The sequence below is a fragment of the Rhinopithecus bieti genome, unplaced genomic scaffold (genome assembly GCF_001698545.2).
Source record: "Rhinopithecus bieti isolate Rb0 unplaced genomic scaffold, ASM169854v2 scaffold_6513, whole genome shotgun sequence".
Classification (NCBI taxonomy): Eukaryota; Metazoa; Chordata; class Mammalia; order Primates; family Cercopithecidae; genus Rhinopithecus; species Rhinopithecus bieti.
In genome coordinates, this window is record NW_016805931.1 from 1517166 (window position 1) to 1538138 (window position 20973).

The 20973-nt window shown below is 41.0% G+C and overlaps 1 protein-coding gene across 1 annotated transcript in view; it reads right to left on the reverse strand.

The window, feature by feature from the left end:
* The window catches only part of ANKRD55 (ankyrin repeat domain 55), a 131170-nt gene extending 112936 nt beyond the window's left edge, over positions 1-18234 (reverse strand). The window contains exons 1-2 of the mRNA XM_017874210.1: positions 18116-18234; positions 17738-17828 (exon numbers count right to left, since the gene is read on the reverse strand). Of these exons, the coding sequence (XP_017729699.1) occupies positions 17738-17795 (58 nt within the window). The 5' untranslated portion in view covers positions 17796-17828; positions 18116-18234. The remainder of the gene's footprint in view (positions 1-17737; positions 17829-18115) is intronic.
* Between the last annotated feature and the right edge of the window lie 2739 nt (positions 18235-20973).

The following is a 20973-nucleotide window of genomic DNA, read 5'->3' on the forward strand; positions in this document are numbered from 1 at the left end:
TGTTTTTTTTTTTTTTTTTTTTTTTTTTGAGACGGAGTCTCACTCTGTCGCCCAGGGTGGAGTGCGGTGGCCCGATCTCTGCTCACTGCAAACTCCGCTTCCGGTTCACACCATCTCCTGCCTCAGACTCCTGAGTACCTGGGACTACAGGCGCCCGCCACCACGCCAGGCTAATTTTTTGTATTTTTAGTAGAGACGGGTTTTCACTATGTGAGCCCGGATGGTCTTGATCTCCTGACCTTGTGATCTGCCCGCCTGGGCCTCCCAAAGTGCTGGGGGTTACAGGCATGAGCCACTGCGCCCGGCTTTTTTTTTTTGTTTTGTTTTGTTTTTAAGACAGAGTCGCTCTGTCACCCAGGCTGGAGTGCAGTGACACCATCTGGGCTGACTGCAAACTCCGCCTCCTGGGTTCAAGAGATTCTCCTGGCTTAGCCTCCAGAGTAGCTGGGATTATAGGCGCCCGCCACCATGCCGAACTAATTTTTGTATTTTTAGAAGACACGGGGTTTCGCTGTGTTGGCCACTCTGGTCTGAACTCCTGATCTCAGGTGATCCGCTTGACTAGGCCTCCCAAAGTGCCGGATTATAGGCGTGAGCCACTGCGCCTGGCCCTGTGCGTGCTTTTTTTTAAACAACTGGCAATGCAGTAGGTTTGTTTATACCAGCATCACCGCAAACACCTGGATAATGTGTTGTGCCATGACATTATGATGGCTATGATATCAATAGGTGATAGAAAATGTTCAGTTCCATCATAATCTTATGGAACCACCATCATATTTGTAGTACATTATTGTCTGAAATGTCACTATGAGGTACATGACTGTATAGTCTTGGTTTTGCTCTTTTCACTTAATTTTTTTGTTTGTTTGTTTGTTTTTTTTTTGAGTCAGAGTCTTGCTCTGTCACCCAGGCTGGAATGCAGTGGTGTGATCTTGGCTTACTGCAGCCTCCACCTCCTGGGTCAAGCGATTCTCCTGCCTTAGCCTCCTGAGTAGCTGGGATGACAGGCGTGCATTACCATACCTGGCTGGTTTCTGTATTTTTAGTAGAGACAGGGTTATGCCATGTTGAGCAGGCTGGTTTCAAACTCTTGGCCTCAAGTGATCCACCTGCCTCAGCCTTCCAAAGGGCTGGGATTACAGGCATGAGCCATCGCTGCTGGCCACTTAATATCAGATTATAAACATTTATCTATGTCATAAGATAAAATTTGAAAATGTTACCTATAAAATGTGACATAAAATCCCATGGACTGGACTCAGCATTACTAATATAATTATTTTCTCATTACTGGGCATTTCAATAGCTTACTTTTTGTGATTATAAATTTTGTTGCTATTCTGAATAATACCAAAACATTTTACATGTATATCTTTTGTGCATTTGTGATTATTTCCTTTAGATACATTCCTAGAAGGGAACTTGGAAGTCAATGGATTTGACTCTTTGTGAAACTGCCCTCCAGAAAAGTTGGACCAATACGCCCTTCCAGGCAGTGCTTGAGAGCACACACTTCACCCCATTATCAGTGATAGTGTGCTTTATAATTTAAAAAAAATTAATGCTGATGTGAAAGAAGAATAGTGTATTATTTTCAATGGTCACTTTTTCTTTTTTTAAAATTGGAGACGGAGTCTCGTTCTGTTGCCCAGGCTAGAGTGCAGTGGCGCAATCTCAGCTCACTGCAGCCTCTGCCTCCCCGTTTCAAACTATTTTCTCACCTCAGCCTCCTGAGTATCTGGGACTACAGGTGTGCTCCACCACCCCCGAAATGGCCATTTTTTTCTTTTATTCCTGAGAAAGAAGTATTTTTATGTTTATGTCCATTTTATGAATTATCTATTGGCATCCTTTCTATCTTATTATTTCAAAGTATTTGTCTCTACCCAATTGATTTGAAAGTGCTTTACATAAAGACACTAACCCTTCATCTGTTATAATGCTACAGTTATCTTTCCCTGTTTACCAATTAAGTTCTCAGTTTGGTTTTGTTGGTTTTAAAAAAATATCTTTTAGCATTTATATAGTCAAAATCTATGGATACTGCATTTTAAATTGATTTCATTGCTTTTATGATTAGAAATAACTTTATGAAACCTTGTGCTTATTTTATACTGAATTGTACTTGATATAAATTTGTAAACTTTCTTTTTGTATTCTGCAATCAATTTTTTTCAAAATAGTCAATTATTAGTTAATTCTCACTTTCCTTGCTTAATTGTAATGGCAACCTTATATATACTCAATCATTATTGAAACTTTAGAGGATGCTCCTCCTATAGCCTGTTCACTGAAACTGTGGCTTGGGGAGCAGGGACCCCAGATATATCCTCTCTGCAGTGGTGTGCATGAATTTGGGGGTACAGACAAAGACCATTCCAAACACACTCCATAAGCCTCGTGGTCAGTCCCCCATCAAAGTTCTTAGCTTCCAGAATTGTTGGTGGCACATCTGAAGGAATTTAAATACTCAGAATAACCCTAAAGTTAGTGAAGACTGCCACACAATTACTTCTACAGAACAACAATATCTCCGAGTCTCTATAAAATCACCCGCTGGTACTGCGTTGCTCATGTGATCTTTTCAGAACCGTTTCAATGCCTGAGTAACAGTCTTAATGATGGCCAGCACTTAACATAGAGCTCACTGTATCTCACTGTATGCCCAGCACGGTGTAAGCACTTCCTAGAAATCAACTTGTTTAATTCTCACTGTATGAGGTAGAGGTAGGTACTACAATTATTCCCATTTTATGGATGAGGAAACTGAGGTACAGAGTAGATACAAAGTGACTTATCCAAACTTGCACAGGTGGCAAGTGGTAAAACCCAGCTAAGGCTGCAGCCTGTCAGGCCTTGGATCCCACCCTCTGACCCCTGGGCACTGTGGTCTGGAAGCACTCTTTCACTCAGAGGCAAAGCCCTCATATATTCCAGTGAACTTGTGACCTTTTTTTGGTGCTGGATGGACATTCCACATTTTCACATTCCATTGTCACTGACTCATGGCAGCTTGTATCCTTCTCTCCACCCTGTTGTACAAGCTGTGTGGTGTGGTGTTTTGCCTGACACATCATTGTGCTAGAGTTTATACTCACTGTAGCAAAAATAAGCTTTAAATATTAACCCAAAATTGGAAGCACACCTGTGAAGAATTGGCTGGCTGTACAACAGGGAGGGAATTAAGGCTAGCGGTAATAGCACAAATATCCTAAAGTGAGGTTGAATGAGTTCTTTTAAAACATTAAGATAAATGTTAAATGGCCAAGGGACAAATAGTTTCCATACTGAAATATAGAAAAAGTAAAAATTTTAAAATTTATTTTCTAAGATCAGCATAAACTGGTAAAGACACACACACACGTACCTACAGACCAATTCGGTTTGTGAACACAAAACTGTAAGTTTTAAATTAAATTCTACTGGATCAATTTCAGTTGGGTATTGACATAAAATAATGCATCATAGCCAAATACAGTTTATTCTAGAATATAAAGATACTTTGGTTGGAGGATATCTATAAATAAAATATGTCATACCAATAGAACAAAGGAAAAATAAGTGATGATATGAGCAAACACCAGAAAGGCATTTGATTAAATTTGACCCCTATAAGATAAACAGACAAAAAGTGCTTATCTATTTCAAACCAATTGCAGACATTATACCTAATAGTGAAACAATAGAGAAGGGAAGAAATAAGACAAATTCTAACAAATGCAGTAAGATATGAAGCAGAAAGAAGTGAAATGTAATAATCATAAAGGAAGAGCAAAACAATAATAATTTATTAATAGCTAACTTTTACAGATGAATTCTCTTCCAGGCACTGTCCTAACGGTTTCATTGGAATTAGGCCATTTATTTGTTCCAACAACTTTATGAAGTAGGCAGTATTTAACCCCTCCACTCCATTTAAAGATGAGAAAATTGAAGCACAGAAAGGTTCAACAACTTTCCCAGAACTGCACAGCTATTAAATGACAGGATTTGAAAGCAGTCCATCTGGCCCGAAGCCAGGGTTCCCAACCACTATGTAGCACTGACCATCAGGGTTTGAATAATTTAATTATCTATCAGGCAGCACATGAGAATTATCCAGAGAACAAGTAGAATTTATAAGATTCAATTAAGTTAGTCAGGTTTAAAAATAAACATAAAACTAGATAGTCCTATATTAAATAATATAAGGGGAAAAATAATTCATTACATGAAGATATAAAATACCCAGGAATAAGCCTCACCAAAATATTATAATTTAAATGAGAAAAACTATATTGTGGTCCTGGTGTTCTATCTTCTGAGTCTAAGATGCCTTCTGGATAAAAACTTTATTGTGGGATATAACAGAAAAGTTGAATTTGTGGAAATGCATACCATAGTCCTAGACAGGAGAACTAAAGAGCATATACAATTTTAATTATTACCAGATTAATATATGTTTAATCTCATTTCAGTCGAAGTTCCAACAATTGTTTGGGAGGAGGTGTCAGGAAAACTTTAACTTTCATTTGTAAAAATAAATAGATAATTATGTTTTAAAGAAAACAAAAGAATATATTTAAGTATTTGCTTATTAGTACACTGAATCTCTCTGGAAGGATGCATAAGACATTGCTTACATTATTTTGCTTCCAGGGAAGGGAACTGGACCACTGAAAGTAGGAGCAGGGGTGGATTACTCATCGGACATTTTTAATACCTTAAAAGTGTGTGAATATATTACCATTCTAAAAGTAAAGACAAACAAAACAGCAAACAAAAAGTAGGTAAGAATACCCAATAATATTGAAAAAAAAAACAATATTGAGGGAGATTTCCTCTGTCGAACAGTACAACATATAAAACTGTAATAATTAAAATAGTGAGATTCTGCTTCAAAACTAGACAGATTACTAGAGCAGCATAGAGCCCAGAAACTTGCCTGAGACTAGCATGGAAGTAAACAGATAGGCTGGCTTACGAGCAAGGGAAGAGTTTTATCCAGAAGGCATCATAGACTCAAAAGATAGAACACCAAGATCCAGAGGGCAGGAAAAGCAGAAGCACTGCAAAACCTATGAGTGTCCCTGAAGGATTAATTTCCTTCTGATGTGGTTTACCTGCTCAGGCAATTCTGTCCCTTCCAACTTCCAAATGAAAAAGGGGTGTGTATTAATTAGCCTGTTCTCATGCTACTGATAAAGACATATCTGAGACCGGGTAACTTATAAAGGAAATAAGGTTAATGGACTCATCCGCATGGCTGGGGAGGCCTCACAATCATGGTGAAAGGCAAAGGAGAAGCAGAGGCACATCTTACATGGTGGCAGGCAAGAGAGCTTGTGCAGCCCATTTGTAAGACCATCAGATCTTGTGAGACTTATTCACTACCACAAGAACAGTATGGGGGAAACCACTCGCCATGATTCAGTTATCTCCACCTGGCCCTGCTCTTGACACATGGGGATTATTACAATTCAAAGTGAGATTTGGGTGGGGACACAACCAGATCATACCAGAGTGGTCTGCCATGAATTCACTACAGAGGAAGTGAAGGCTTGGAGCGTGGGATGTTCTCTTGACCTGGGGAGACCAGTCATCCATGTGACCTTAGGTGAGTCATTTATAATAATCATTAGCACTTACTAAGTGATTCTGTGGGCCTGGTGCGGTGCCAGGTACTTTGTATGCATTACTTCATTAAATCTTTATAACAGTCCTCTGAGGATGGTTGTAACCATCTTTATGACGATCCTATAACCCACATGAACAGTTTCAAACAATCATTTGTAGTAAAATCATCTTAACTTACAAGGTAAGGAAGGCAAGGGATAAAGATGTGACCAGCCAGAGCACACAGTAAGTGGCAGCACTGGGATCTGAGTGTCCACTCAGCTCCAGTGGCCACAGGGTTTACTCCACTGCACCACTGCTAATCCCTTTATGTTTCAGTCTTCACATAAAAAGAGTGAAGGAGCTGGGTTATATACTCACTAAGATTCCTTCTAATTCTAAAGGGATTGCTATTCTAAAATGAAACACTTCCAGGATCCATCCTTAAATTGGTTCCTGCTGTGACTACCTGAAACCAGCAAACCTATCTCAACTCCACTATATATTCAGCGGTCCCTGCTGGGCCAGCCCAGTTGTGGCCAGAATTCTAGAACACCATTTTAAAAATAATATTAAGTGATCAGAAGGATAAAAGTGTCAATTTGGGTGAACTGTAGGTGCACCTCTTACAGTTTTTAAAAATAGCAGACAGTGTGCTGATTTACTGTGGTGAATTAAAGATCAAAGGAGTGGTCTCAAGGGTAAAGCTGATGGGCCCACAATTAAAGAGCCAGATGCCAAAGCTGAAAAAATGGTTTTGATTTTTTTTTTTTTAAATCAACTGTTGTTCTTGTGTGACCATGTTTACAGGGTTGGAGATCTCTGAACTCTCTTGGAGAAATGTCTACTTGTTGCTGCATAGAACAAATGGGCTGAGTAGGTAAACAACAAACAGCCCACCTTCAGAAACTTCTGTGATAAAAGCCAAGGCATGGCCTCCGCAATCTCTAGTTCCCATCACATCACTTCCTCAGGTTCTATTCCAGTGTAATCTCACCCTTTTAACCTCCTTCTCCTCCTCCTGGGATGCTGGGGCCATTCTTTGCTCCAAGGGCAGACTGCCATGAGACTGAATCCTCTCTGGAAGAGGTGGGGCTGTCACACTGAGCTGAGGCCTCTTAGCAGAGCTCATTCCAAAGGGAAGCCCAGTCCAGTGGAGCCACAGCGGTGGCTGTTGTCCCTGCCAGCCTACCTTGGGCAAATCACAGAGGGAGTTAGGCACTCTGCTGAGGACTCTAGCCACCATCACCTTTTCCTTCTCATGCTGGGTGTCAGAAAGGGGTTGATGGGTGGACTGTCAGAATCCAGAAAGTATATCTTGGTATGAAGGGGAGTGTGGGAGGGCTTGGGGGTCAGAAGCCTGAGTTAACATGACAGCCTTGTCCTTTGTCCTGTGTGTCCTTGGGCAAGTTGTGTAACCTCAGATGGACTAAAAGTGGAATCTGTCTCAAAAGCTGTGGCATGGATTAAGTGAGATAATAGGAAGAAAGAGTATTTAGCACAGTGCCTGGTACATGGGAGCTGCTTAATAACCCAGAGTGATAGTTCTTCTTCTAGTTAGGAGTTCTGGCTAGTATTCTTGGCCAGATCTCCTGTTTCTCTTTGGAGGCTATTCCCCAACCCCAGTGTGAAGGGTGAATTGTCATGGATACATCTTGGTGGCTAAGAAGCTGGGAATAGGCCAGGGCTAAGAGATGCTGAAGAACATAGCTCTTTGCTAGTTAAAGGAGTATAACCCTTTCTGTGCTGTATTCATTTATGTATTGTTTGAATTTTTTGAAAAAGGTAGTATTAATTTCATAATTAGGAAATAAGTATAAGGAACTAGATATGAATTTAAAAAAAATATATATATACACATATACATATATATATATATATGTTCAGAGAAGGGAGTCTTGCTTGCTATGTCATCCAGGCTGTACTTGAACTCCTGGGTTCAAGGCATCTTCCTGCCTCAGCCTCCTGAGTAGTTGGGACTACAGGCACATGCCACTGTGCCTTGCTAAAAAAATATTTTAAACTCTGTTAGAACCACTTAGCATCTAGTACTGTAACATCTCTACCCCCAAATGATCATTATAAGGGATTTAAACAATACTATGTTAACCTGAGACAAACAACATCACCTATGCAGTGTTCTGGCTGGGAATGCATAATCAAAATTGAATCATAAGGAAGCCTCAGATGAACTCAAAATGAGCAAATTAGTATTTAACGAAAGAGAGACACTGATTTTTTTAAAATGTCGATGTCATAAAAGACAAAAAAAAAAAAAAGCCTGCAGAAACTTTCCAGATTGAAGGAGACTAAGGAGACATGATAACTAAATATAGACTGAATTCTGTACCAGATAGAGAATGCTATAAACAACATTGCAGGTATACCCCGTTTTATTGCACCCCACTTTATCGCATTTTGCAGATACTGTACAGACTGAATTTGTGTGGCAAACTTGCACTGAACAAGTCTATTGGCACAATTTCTCCAACAGCACATGCTCACTTTGTGCCTCTGTGTCATGTTTTGGTAATTCCCGCAATATTTCAAGTGTTTTCATTATTATCACATCTATTGTGGTGACCTGTCATCAGTCATCTTTGATGTTACTATTGCAATTGTTTTGGGTCCCATGGATCGCACCCACAGAAGATGGTGAACTTAAGTGGATAAATGTATTTTCTGACTGCTCCACTGATCAACCAGTCCCCCATCTCTCTCCCTCTCCTCATCAATGACCTTAGCTAGATCTCCTCAGGCCTCCGTATTCCTTGAGATACAACAATATTGAAATTAGGTCAATTAATAACCCTACAATGGCCTTTGAGTATTCAAGTGAAAGGAAGAGTCACAGGCCTCTCACTTTAAATTGACAGCTAGAAATGATTAAGCTCAGTGAGAAAGGCATGTTGAAAGCTTAAAAAGGCCAGAAACGAGGCCTCTTGTGTCAGTTAGTCAAGTTGTGAATGCAAAGAAATGTTCTTGAAGGAAATTAAAAGTGCTACTCCAGTGAACACATGAATTATAAGAAAGAGAAACAGCTTTATTGCAGATATGGAGAAAGTTTTAGTGGCCTGGATAAAAGACCAATCTAGTCACCATATTTCCTTAAGCCAAAGCTTAATCCAGAGGAAACCCCTAACTTTCTTCAAGTCTTTGAAGTCTGAGAGAGATGAGGGAGAGACAAAATAAAAGTTTGAAGCTAGCAAAGGTTGTTTCATGAGGTTTAAGGAGAGAAGCCATCTGTATAACGTAAAAATGTGAGGTGAAGCAGCAAGTGCTGTTGGAGAAACTGCAGCAAGTTATCCAGCAGATCTAGCTAAGGTCATTGATGAAAGTGGCCACACTAAACAACAGATTTTCAATGTAGATAAAACAGCCTTCTATTGGGAGAAGATGCTATCTAGGACTTTCATAGCTGGAGAAGGGATGTCACTGCCAACTTCAATGCTTCAAAGGACTCTTGTTAGGGGCTAATGCAGCTGGTGACTTGGAGTTGAAGCCAGTGCTCATTTACCATTCCAAAACCTGAAGGCTCTTAACAATTATGTTAAATCTACTCTTCCTCTGCTCTAAAAATGGAATAACAAAGCCTGGATGATAGCAAATCTATTTACAACATGGTTTACTGATTATTTTAAGCCTAGCATTGAGACCTACTGGTCAGAAATAAAAATTCCTTTCAAAAAAATACTGACAATACATTGTCAATGAGAGTAATATTTTGAAATGAATCATTTTTTCTAAGCAAGAACTCTGATAGAGATGTACAAGGAGATTAATGTTGTTTTCATGCCTGGAACAAGCATCCATTCTGCAGCCCATGGATCAAGGAGTAATTTTGACTTTCAAGTCTTACTATTTATAATACAAATTTTGCAAGGCTATAGCCTTCATAGATAGTGATTCCTCTGATGGATCTGGGCAAAGTAAATTGAAAACCTTTGCTCTATTAGTTTCTGCCAGAGAAAATTTAAAAAAAAAAAAAAAAAAAAAACTAAGAAAACTCTGGAAAGAATTCACTCTTCAAGATACCATTAAACACATTCATGATTCATTGAAGGAGGTAAAAATATCAACACTAACGGGGGTTTGGAAGAAGGTACTTTCAACTCTCTGAACAGGAGTTTTGAAGAAGTCTTAGAGGAGTTTAGAACTTCAGTAGAGGAAGTAACTGCAGATGTAGTGAAAATAGCAAGAGAACTAGAGTTAGAAGTGAAGCCTGAAGATGGATTAAATTGCTGCAATCTCATGATAAACCTTGAATGGATGAAGAGTTGCTTCTTATGGATGAGTAAAGAAAGTGATTTCTTGAGATCGTATCTACTCCTGGTGAAGATGCTGTGAATATTGTTGAAATAACAACAAAGGATTTAGAATATCACATAAATTTAGTTGATAAAGCAGTGGTAGATTTGGAGAGAACTGACTCCAGTTTTGAAAGAATATCTACTGTGGGTAAAATGCTATCAAAACGTATCACATGTTACAGATAACATCTTTCATGAAAGAAGGGGTCAATTGATGCAGCAAACTTTATTTTTGTCTTATTTGAAGAACTTGCCACAGCTACCCCAATCTTCAGCGGCCACCACTGAGATCAGTCAGCAGCCATCAACATCGAGGCAAGACCCTCTACCAGCAGGAGAATCGCTTAAACCCCGGAGGTGGAGGTTACAGTGAGCCTAGATGGCGCCACTGCACTCCAGCCTGAGGGACAGAGCAAGACTGTACCTCCAAAAAAAAAAAAAAAGAAAAAAGAAAAAAAAGAAAAATTTAAAATAATTGAATACTATTGAATATTACATGCATATATCTTAAGTTCTGAGAGCACATTTAGAAATGGAAATACTTTCCATGTATACTGGAATGACTTCTCTTCCACCCTCAATATAGCTGATAAAATAAGAAAAGCCTCATTAATGAGCAAGTGCCATTCTTAGGTTTCACAAAGAGAAAACAAAGAGCCCTTATTAAGCACACAAACCTACATATTGATTGAAGGTAAATATTAGGGTAAAACCATCATGACTTTAAAAGATAAATCAGAAAATCTACATGTAGATCATTCGTAATATAAGGGAATTCTCAAGCACAATTCAGCAGACTGTGCATTAAATGACCAACAGAGATTTACAAGTGCATTAATCATGTGACTCCTGGTTAGTGGTCTTAGCCCCACCCATATGCCACCTTTTGCCAGCTAGTCTTTATTTATTTGGACTGTCAATCTGAAAATCAACCTTTGACTTCAGTGCATCCATACCCTTACCTTCTCACCTTGTCTCACATTTGGTGATGAGTAAGATGTTTGTCTCATGCTTGTTTCATAATAAAAAAACAGCTACAAGTTTATTGTATTTTCTTTTAGACTCCATATCCATTTTGGTTAAAATATCCTTGAATCAAAATAGTGGTATCGCAGGGAAAATCCATGAATATCAGGTACTCAGCACAGTTACTTAGTTGTGGAACTGTGGAGTTAGTGAGTAGAGATGACAGGAAGAGCTCAGTGTGGTGGCTCAGCTGCCTGCTGCAGCAGAGGCTGAGCTGAGGGAGAGACTCATGAAGCTGACCCAATGAGTTATGGGAAACATCAGGGTTGATTCAGATGTGGTTGCTCAAGTGAGTCTCTATTTCTCCAGATACCACTCCAGGGTCCTCCCTCTTGGGAAGCATACTCTGGCAAGAGGCTCCCTCCCCCAGGACAGTTGGGTGCTCCTATGGTGAAGAATATTGATGGCTGTGAAGGGTAATTGTTTGGATAAGCTCGGCCAGGAGCTTCCTTCTGTAGAGTCCTTAAGAGGAGCCATGAAGGGTGGAAGGAAAGGGATGCTCAGGTTATTGGGGGGCACAGCCTGTCCTAGGGGGAAACAGATGGAGGCCACAACACACACCAGAATGGATTGGACTGTTATACACTTTCTCAGGAGTTGGTTGGTTGGAAGAAGGTAGCATCACAAAGAAGAGGGCAGAGAAAGGTGGGGGTCAAACACACTTGCCTAGACTTATTCAGGAGGGATCAAGAAAACTGAAAGAGGCCGGGTGCAGTGGCTCACGCCTGTAATCCCAGCATTTGGGAGGCCGAGGAGGGCAGATCACCTGAGGTCAGGAGTTCAAGACCAGCCTGGTCAAAAGGTGAAACCCTGTCTCTATAAAAATACGAAAATTAGTCGGTCATGATGGTGGGTGCCTGTAATCCCAGCTACTCAGGAGGCTGAGGCAGTAGAATTGCTTGAACCCAGGAGACGGAGGTTGCAGTGAGCTGAGATCGTGCCATTGCACTCCAGGCTGGGCGACAGAGTGAGACTCCATCTCAAAAAACAAAACAAAACAAAACAAAACAAACACTGAAACAAACATGCTTGCCTAGACTTGTTCAGGAGTGGTCAAGAACAGGAAAAAAAGATTCTTCTCCCATCTCTCTTTCCCTCTACTCCTCTTTCTTGACCAAGAGAAGGAGAAGGCTATGCATTTTCTCAAAGGCAACATATAATCTGCTTCTAAACCAGGACTGATTTGCCAGCTAGTCTTTATTTATCTGGACTGTCAATCTGAAAATCAATCACAGAACTCCCCTCAATGTTCCTGGGTTTATTCCAGGCTCCCATTCAAGATCTCTGAGCTTGAACTCAGCAACTGAGCCCAAATCATTCCCTTTCCTTTCCTATCTGCTATACTTGCCTTTCAAAACTCCTTTGAGAGGACTCCTTTGCCCAAAACACCATACAAAATTTGCTTATTCTTCCTCTGGAGGCATCTGGTTGTCACGCCAGAGTTTTCACTTTTGCTTTTCAGCAAAGCACAGATCTTTTTGTCTAGCATTCCCATTTTAGATGAGCAGTTGGATTTAAAACCTGCACATCTGTGTGTGGGAACTTTAAAAATCCACAACACAGTGGAATAAGAGCTTGACTGTGAAAATAAATGTTTCATTAATTCGATTTTTCATAGATGTCTTTTTTTTAATTAAACCTTATCACTGGCCAAGGAAAAGACATTCTGCAGTAGAAAGAACATGGGCTTTGAAGTGAAACAGGGTTAGCCTGGAATCCCAGCTTTGCTGTTTTACTTTGTGGTAACATTGGGTAGGTCATAAACTTTTTAAATTTCCTCATCAATAAAAGGGGGTCATACTCTGAAGCTGATATGAGGATTATATGAGCTGTCTGTGTGCAGTCCTTAGGACAGAACCTCGGTCTGCTAAATGCTACATAAACATTGCTTCTTGTCAGTATGTATCCATGTAAAGCTCTGCACAGAGTCTGCACCAAACAGATGCTCCCCATCTGCCCCCACCTCTTATTTGTCAGTTTTTCTTCTAGCTTAAAGGAGAATGGATTTTACCAAAAACCGAGTCACAGTGTTGCGTTCTTTCTGGGATCTGACCTCTTCTCACTCCCTGCAATAGGTTGAATGGTGGCCCTAAAGATACGTTCTCATCTCTATTGCTGGAACCTATGGCTATTCCCTTATATGGCAAGAGAGTGACTATGACCTTTTATCTGAAAGGATGTGATTAAGTCAAGGACTTTGAGAGGAGGAGTTTATCCTGGATTATCTGGGTGGTCCCTAAATGTAATCACATGCATCCTTAAAGGAGAGGCAGAGGAACTTTGAGACAGGTACACAGAGGAGCGATGCACACAGACGAGGCCAAGTGAGGATGGTGGCAGAGACCAGAGTGATGAGGCCACAGCAGCCAAGGCTGGAAGGACAGGGAAGATTCTTTCCTAAAGGCTCTAGAAGTATGTCAGCCTCCGCTGACATTTTTTTTTTTTTTTTTTTTTTTTTTTTGAGATGGCGCCTCACTCTGTCACCCGGGCTGGACTGCAGTGGCACGATCTTGACTCACTGCAATCTCCGCCTCCCGGGTTCAAGCAATTCTTGTCCCTCAGCCTCCCAAGTAGCTGAGACTATAGGTGCGTGACACCACATCTGGCTAATATTTTATTTTTACTAGAGATGGGGTTTCACCATTTTGGCCAGGTTGGTCTCAAATTCTTGATTTCAGGTGATCTGCCTACCTCGGCCTCCCAAAGTGCTGGGATTACTGGTGTGAGCCACTGTGCCCGGCCTGCTGCTGACATTTTCATTTCAGACTTTTGGCCACCAGAACTGTGAGAGGATATATTTCTGTTGTTTTAAGCTACCCAGCTTGTGATAATTGGTTACAGCAGCCCAGAGACACATACTGTATTAATCTGGGCTGGAAGACAAAGTCCTTCCTCTGCTTTTCCGCAACTCGACCAGAGAAACAATCTGTGCAAGAGGGTGGTCCACGGCCCACACAGGTGCGTGCAAACACACTGCTCAGCATCATCAGGCACATTTCCTCAAAGACCCTGGCAGGGCCAGGCCCTCCTCACCCCCAACAACACAGAGGAGTGGGTGAGGCCCTGAGGCTACCCGCCCCCCGCCCCCTCGCCTGTTTTTTTTTTTCATTTTCTCTCTGAGGCTTGGGATTCTTTGAGGCGCAGCAAAACTTTTCCTTCCAAAAGTCGTGACAAAGCTTACAATGCAAGTATCTTTAGTTACATAATACGTAGACTTTAGCAGGAACCTCTGTGTTCTGTAGTAAATGGCTTTACTACAGGTCGCTTCCTGCGTGTGTGGGCTTTGAGAGGGAACACAGCCAGAAAGAACACGTGGGACCAGAAGAGATGTTGCTATGGTGAAAGCTAAAAGCATAAAAGAGAGTCGAGAGTTCTGAAAACCCAGGCTTCCTCCCTCACAGTTTTACAAAGCCAGCCGGAGACACAGCCCTCATGCCCCTGGCCAGTCAAATAATCTGATCTTTAGGCCTCCCAGCAGCTCTGTGAATATGTAATACAGTATTATCCACATTTACAGTCAAGGAGGCAGAAGCCAGTGGAGATCAACTAGTTTGTACAAGTTCATGTAACTAGGAAGAGGGCAGAGACAGGACATGAGCAAATGGCCATCTGTCACCAAGACCCTGGCATGCCTCGTTGCCTCTAGCTAAAGAGAAATATTGAGAAATGCATGTGGAGGGATTCAGCTTGCCAAATCCACCTCGTTGGAGCCCTGAAGGTCCTTCTGCATCGTATTCTTCCACCATTCTCTGGGCAACCATGAGCCAGAGTCAGTGCTAGCCCAGGGATTCGCCATGCACAGGAAGCTTCCTTTTGCCCTGTTGTATGGATGGAGAACACCTGGGCCTCAGTCCCCTCTGTTGCTATTTAGTGGGGTGTTGTTATGATTATTAGAAAGGACCCAACTTTGAACCTCTCTGTGCTTTAGTTCCCGCATCTGAAATGTGGAAGGGGGTAGGTTGAATGACTGGTTCTCAATCTTTGCTGTCCATGAGAACTTCCCAGGGAGTGTCAGTTGGGCCATATCTCACTGCAGTTAAACTGGAATCTCCCTGGGTGGGATTCAAGCATCAGCATTTTCAGAATTTCTTCAGATGATTCTTTTTTCTTTTTTTTGAGACAGAGTCTTGCTCTATTGCCAGGCTGGAGTGCAGTGGCCCGATCTCAGCTCACTGCAACCTCCACCTCCCAGGTTCAAGCGATTCTCCTGCCTCAGCCTCCTGAGTAGCTGGGACTACAGGCGTGTGCCACCATGCCCAGCTAATTTTTGTATTTTTAGTAGTGACGGGGTTTCACCATGTTGGCCAGGGTGGTCTCAATCTCTTGACCATGTGATCTGCCTACCTCGGCCTCCCAAAGTGCTGGGGTTACAGGCGTGAGCCCTCGCGCCCAGCCCAGATGATTCTTAAGTACAGCCAATGTGAGAACCAGTGGATTGCCTGATTGCTAAGGTTCTTCCAGATGCAATGTCTTCTGTCCCCATGTGCATGTAAAGCCAGTGCTGCTAGGGTTCAATTATCCAGATAGTAACAACTCATGAAAAACCCTCAACTAAAGCCACATGCTCAACTTTTCCCGAGAAAGTCACTTCCCTTTGGTTTGTCCAACAATATAATATTTAAAATCTGTATAATGGTCTCAACCTCTCATAGTCTTGCATGCTTTTAAGAAAGAGGAAGGATTAATGAGGTAATACAACTATTCAGGAATCGCTTAATTATTATTCTAGGGCTTGCTATAAAGAGTATCCTAGGGTTCTGAAAAAAATGATTAATGTAATTTAATCACCCAGTACTAAGCCCTCATTTAGGACTGCTACATTCAAGCTGAAGGTAGAGAGATGAGTAGTCTTTTGCACTTCAGAAACTCCCAGTCCAAGGTGATAATAACAACAGCAATAATGATAACAGCCGCAGCCAAAATGGGAAAATACTTATTGAATATCAGGCATTGCTGACAGGTGCTTTTTAGATGTTATTTTAGATCCTCACAACAACCTGCTAGGTAAGCATCATTTCCTTCATTATATTGCTGGGGAAACTAAGGCCTAGAGAGGTTAGGTAACTTGCCAAGTTCACACAGCTAAGAAGTAGCTGATCTGCCATTCTGGTCTATGTCTATAAGATTTAAAATCCCATGCTCTTTCCACCATATGATAAAACCTCTAGAAAGAGAGAAAGGATTGAGAAATAGAGATAAACATGGCAGGGAGAGGGTTAACTTCCATGGGAGAGAATTGCGCCCAGGTGGAGGAATTGCTGTGAATTGCTCACATGAAAGGTGTTATAAGAAAATCAGTCTTGTAATTCTATATCTTAACTATGTTTGGGGCTCAATCCTGTTAGAAGGTATAACACTGGAACATGTAAATTCATTATGAAGAGCTGGTTCTTCTTCAGTCAGTCCCAGCTCCCTCCAATTATTCTTCAAAAATAAACCCATTGTGTGTTTCGTGGCTCAGCAACGTCATTTTTTAGCCAGTGTGAGCTCTTTGGTTCTTAGCAGATTTTCACTTTTACTGACTGCCATCAGTGATATAAAATGTACCAGGAGGAGAGGATGGTGGTGGGCACAGCTGTGACAACCCCTTTCTCTATGGTGTTAAGATCCAAACGCAGTATGAGCCGGCACTTTCTGAAGGCACACACACACACACACACACACACACACACACACACACGAACACTATTCCAAATGAGCTAAGACCTGGAGAACACACTATATACATACATACATTAGCTAACTCAGGAATCTAAATAAAAATTTATTTTTGGAGAAACCCACTGGGCTAAAATAATTCACCCACAAAGCCAAATGTAGCTTGAGGGGTATTAAACATGCTATGGCCTAGAGCAGGAAAAGGGAAAAAAGAATGAAGCAATACATTTTCTTAATGAGGCTTTTTCAAACCACCATTTCGTGTTGTAGCCCAAACAGAAAAATCACCAAAGGAACTTAGGATCTTGAAGAATATTCAGAGACTGTAGAAAGTGGTTTAAATATTCGATATTTAAGAAAGGATTCTAAAAAATATTTATTATGTTTATAAAATGGAAATTTCACGTTCATACTAAAAAAATTTACAATTACACATAAGTATTACGTGAAGATGTGTATAAACACATTGCATATGCAAAATGTATACACATAGACCATATGGCCAAATACATGGTATTATAAGGATGAGTTGATTTTACGGCAACATTTTGACGTGGAAAATTACCTCCACTCCAGAAATTATAAGTAAGGAAGATATACCCTGTCGCTGCAAATAATAGCATAGGGATATGTCATTACACAACCTTGGATGAGATAACATATCAACCCGACATAAATACAGGCAACATCTATTCCTGAAAGAATAAAAAAATGCTTATGAAGATATAGCAATGAGATACTGGGCTAATAGTATGATTAAAAAAAAGTGATGTGTTCTTACACTGCTTACTCTAATTTTTAAAAAAGATTTGGAAAAAACAGAATAAAGACGACACTATCTGAAATAGTGTGCTTGAAATCCAATTTTTAAAATGTGAAGGTAGGAATACTTCAACAAGATCATAAGCTTATACAACAAATCATAAGCTTATTTTTCTGTTTCAGATGCTTATCAAAGAAGCGAACATTTTGAACAGGTTTGTTTTCTAGGTAAAATCCTCTTTCCACATCCTACATAGCAAATACTCATGCACACGCACGCGCGCACACACACGCACACTTCTCTTTCTCTCCTGACAACTGCAAATCCATACCATGGGACTAAGGATACTAACACCAAAGAATGTGTTAAAGCAACATTTTACCTCTTTGCTGATCAAACACAGACGGGGTGCTGAAATCCATGGTAGCCTGTCTCATCATTTACCATCAGAATGGCAAAAAGCATCCAGGTCTCTAGAGAGGAGAAAACACCATCTCAAACATTAGAGTCAACATGACAGTCAGAGGCAGCATCGTTTGCCAAGACCTCTGTTTCAGAATTAAATGTGCACCAGAGCTGCAGGTTGTTGTCCAGGCAAGTGATGAAAATCGGTAAATGCTATTCCTGCAAATACCTGCTAGGAAAAGAGTTACTCTATGGCCTCATTCATCAGCTGTACTTGGGCATAATACACCCTTCACCCCCAAATAAACACAATTACTCAGACTCTAAAAAGATAGTAATTGTATGGGCCACCTGCCTTGGATCTGGGCTGGGGAAACACAGCAGATCACGGAGCTTCAGCAGCTGGAATGTTGCTTTACACCAACAGAAATCTGAATGGGTGAGTGAGGATTCACAGGGCCAGACAGAGCATGTGCAAAGCTGCCAATGCAGTTCGCATTCGGCTGTGCTCTTGGCGGAGCGAGAACTGCATTTGGGTCATGTGAGCAGAGGGTGCCATCTCAATGGAATAGGATGTAAATATTGTAGCAGGAGGCTGCTGGCCATGTGCTGTGTGGAGTAATTATCCATGTTGGCCATCTTCTTCACTCCCCTTTCAGCTCCATTCTCCAACTGACAGGGAGGATGGGGAAAGGCATCGTTTGAAAGGTGACATTTCAAGGCTCGAGTGTCTGTGGTGATAAAATTAAAACAGTCTGCAGTCACAAGGGAGTTTATTGTAGCATTATATGTGGTAAAACCTGAAAAATCACCTGAACGTACCTCATTCAGGAAGCGGTTAAGTAAATGGTGGTAAATTCGTACTCTAGATTTAAAAATCTGACATAAATAAATCTGTGTATTTATCTGGTGACATGTCACTAATCTATTGTTAAATGAAAGAAACAAATTATATATTTCATTTGTTTACATTTTAATAAAACCAGAAGCCACTCACTGTATACATTATAATGTTTACATATTCAGGGCAACACTGAAAAAGATGTAAAAAGATACATACTGCTAATATTGGTTCCTTCAGGCCAGTGTAATTAGAGTAGATTTCTAACTTGTTCTGTATCAATCTCTGTATTTTTGGTTTGTTAATAACCATTACCTATTATCTTATATTTGTAATAAAAATATGGTATAATAAATTCAAACAAAAATCTACATTCTAGGCACAACCAGATTTTTGGATAAGTCAAACAGCCATATAGTAGATGCTTTTATAAATGCTATTGATAGTGGTAGTAACTGTTTTCTTTTTAACTTAATTAGTGTGTGATTGTGGAAATAAAAGCAGAAACCATTTTCCTCCGTACATGGCCACCTTTGTTTTGATATGGACTGATCTAGTGTATAATTTGTGTTCTTTGATAGGCAGGCTCCTTAATTCTCTCCTGCCTCATATTTTCTCAGTGCCTATCATTAATTTTCCATCAACAAATTGGGGGGCCTCTCTTCTTTGTGACAATACTCACTCAAAAATACTATTCATTCTCCTTTCCCACATCAGCCCCTCCCCTCAACATGCCCTGCGTTCTTTTTATTTAAAAACACAGGCAGAACATATGTCTTACAAATAATTACGCAAAATGTGCTCCTTAGATAAATCTCTTAAATTTCCCAACACCAGTTTCTTGCATTAACCATGAGAGCCAGACTTAGGGGCTGCGAGTGGATTGAGGAGGAAACTGAGAATTACATCAGCAGATCCTAGCTAAGGAGAGATGGCTCCAGCTCATCTGACTGACAGAGTTAAAAGGGGTTTTTGCCATTCAGTCCCAAACAAGAGAAAAACAAAGGGTTTAGATGAGCTTCCCTTTCATTCACTTGTTCACTAATTCACCAGTTGTTAAGGAAGGAGTCCTGTGCTCCAATCATTTCTACAGGCACTAGAAAGGCAAGACAGGAAATGTTCCCATATTCAATGAGCTTACACTCGTGGGTGCAACTTCTGCTCCTGGCCATGCTGGAGTAATAGGAACTGGATTCACCCTTCTTCCTTAAACAACTGGAAAATTGGGCAAAATAGGTCAAACAGTTTTCGGACAGCAGAAAGCACAGGACACGGATCTTTGAGAGAAGATAAACAAATGAGGTCACTGTGAATCCCCAGCTTGCTATCTGGGGAGAGTTTCCAGGCTGCAGCACATGGAGGGGATAGAGGGCTGAATGGTTTGTGGAAGGGCCCACAGAAAGGAATGTCCTCGTTCTAGTCCTCAGAACCTATGAATATGACCTTATTTGGAAAAGGAGTCTTTGCAGATGTAATTTAGTTAAGGGTCTTAAGTTGAAATCATCCTGCATTATACTGGTGGGCCCTGTATCCAACCACAAACGCCCTTATAAGAGACATGCAGAGAGAGGTGGAGGAGGCCACGTGGGCCTAGTGGCAGAGAGGTGAATGATGCAGCCACAAGCTAAGGAACACTTGCAGCCACCAGAAGCTGGAAGAGGTATGGAACAGGCTGTCCCTTAGAGCCTTCAGAAGGAGGAGGCCCTGTTGACACCTTGAGTTCAAAATTCTAGTCCCCAGAATTGTGGGAGAATAAATTTCTGTTGTTCTGAGCCACCAAACTGGTGATGATTTGTTACAATGGCTTCAGGAAACTAATACAAAAGAGGAACTCTCAAAATAAACGCAAAGTCTCTAAAATGATTACAAAACCAAATTAAAATATACAGGCATTTTCATGTTTGGAAAAGGGTTGCTTTGGGCTAATTTTGAAGAAAGGCAGTCAAAGAGAACGGAAAGGGCATGAACTTGGGTTTGTCTTTTGTTAGGTGTGTGATTAGGAGAAGTTGATGCAGTGCAGGTGAGCCCCCAAATTGGGACTTACCCTGAAGGATTCTTGGCTTTGCCCATGAAAGAATTCAAAGGGGAGCCCGTGGTGGAGACAGTAACTTTTACTGAAGCAGCAGTGTACACTACAGCAGCAGCAGAGGTACTGCTCCTTGTGGATAAGGGCTATCCCACAGGCGCTGTGCCTGGAGGAGCAGTGTATGGGATGTTGGCAGATGTATTTAGACCCATTTTAATTACATGGTAATTAAGAGGTGGGCTACTCAGAACTTTCTGCAAAAGGAGCAGGGAGTTTCTGCAACCGGGTAAGGTAAGCATTTGTAAACTGTCATGGTGTTAGTGGGAGTGTCTTTATGCTACTAAGC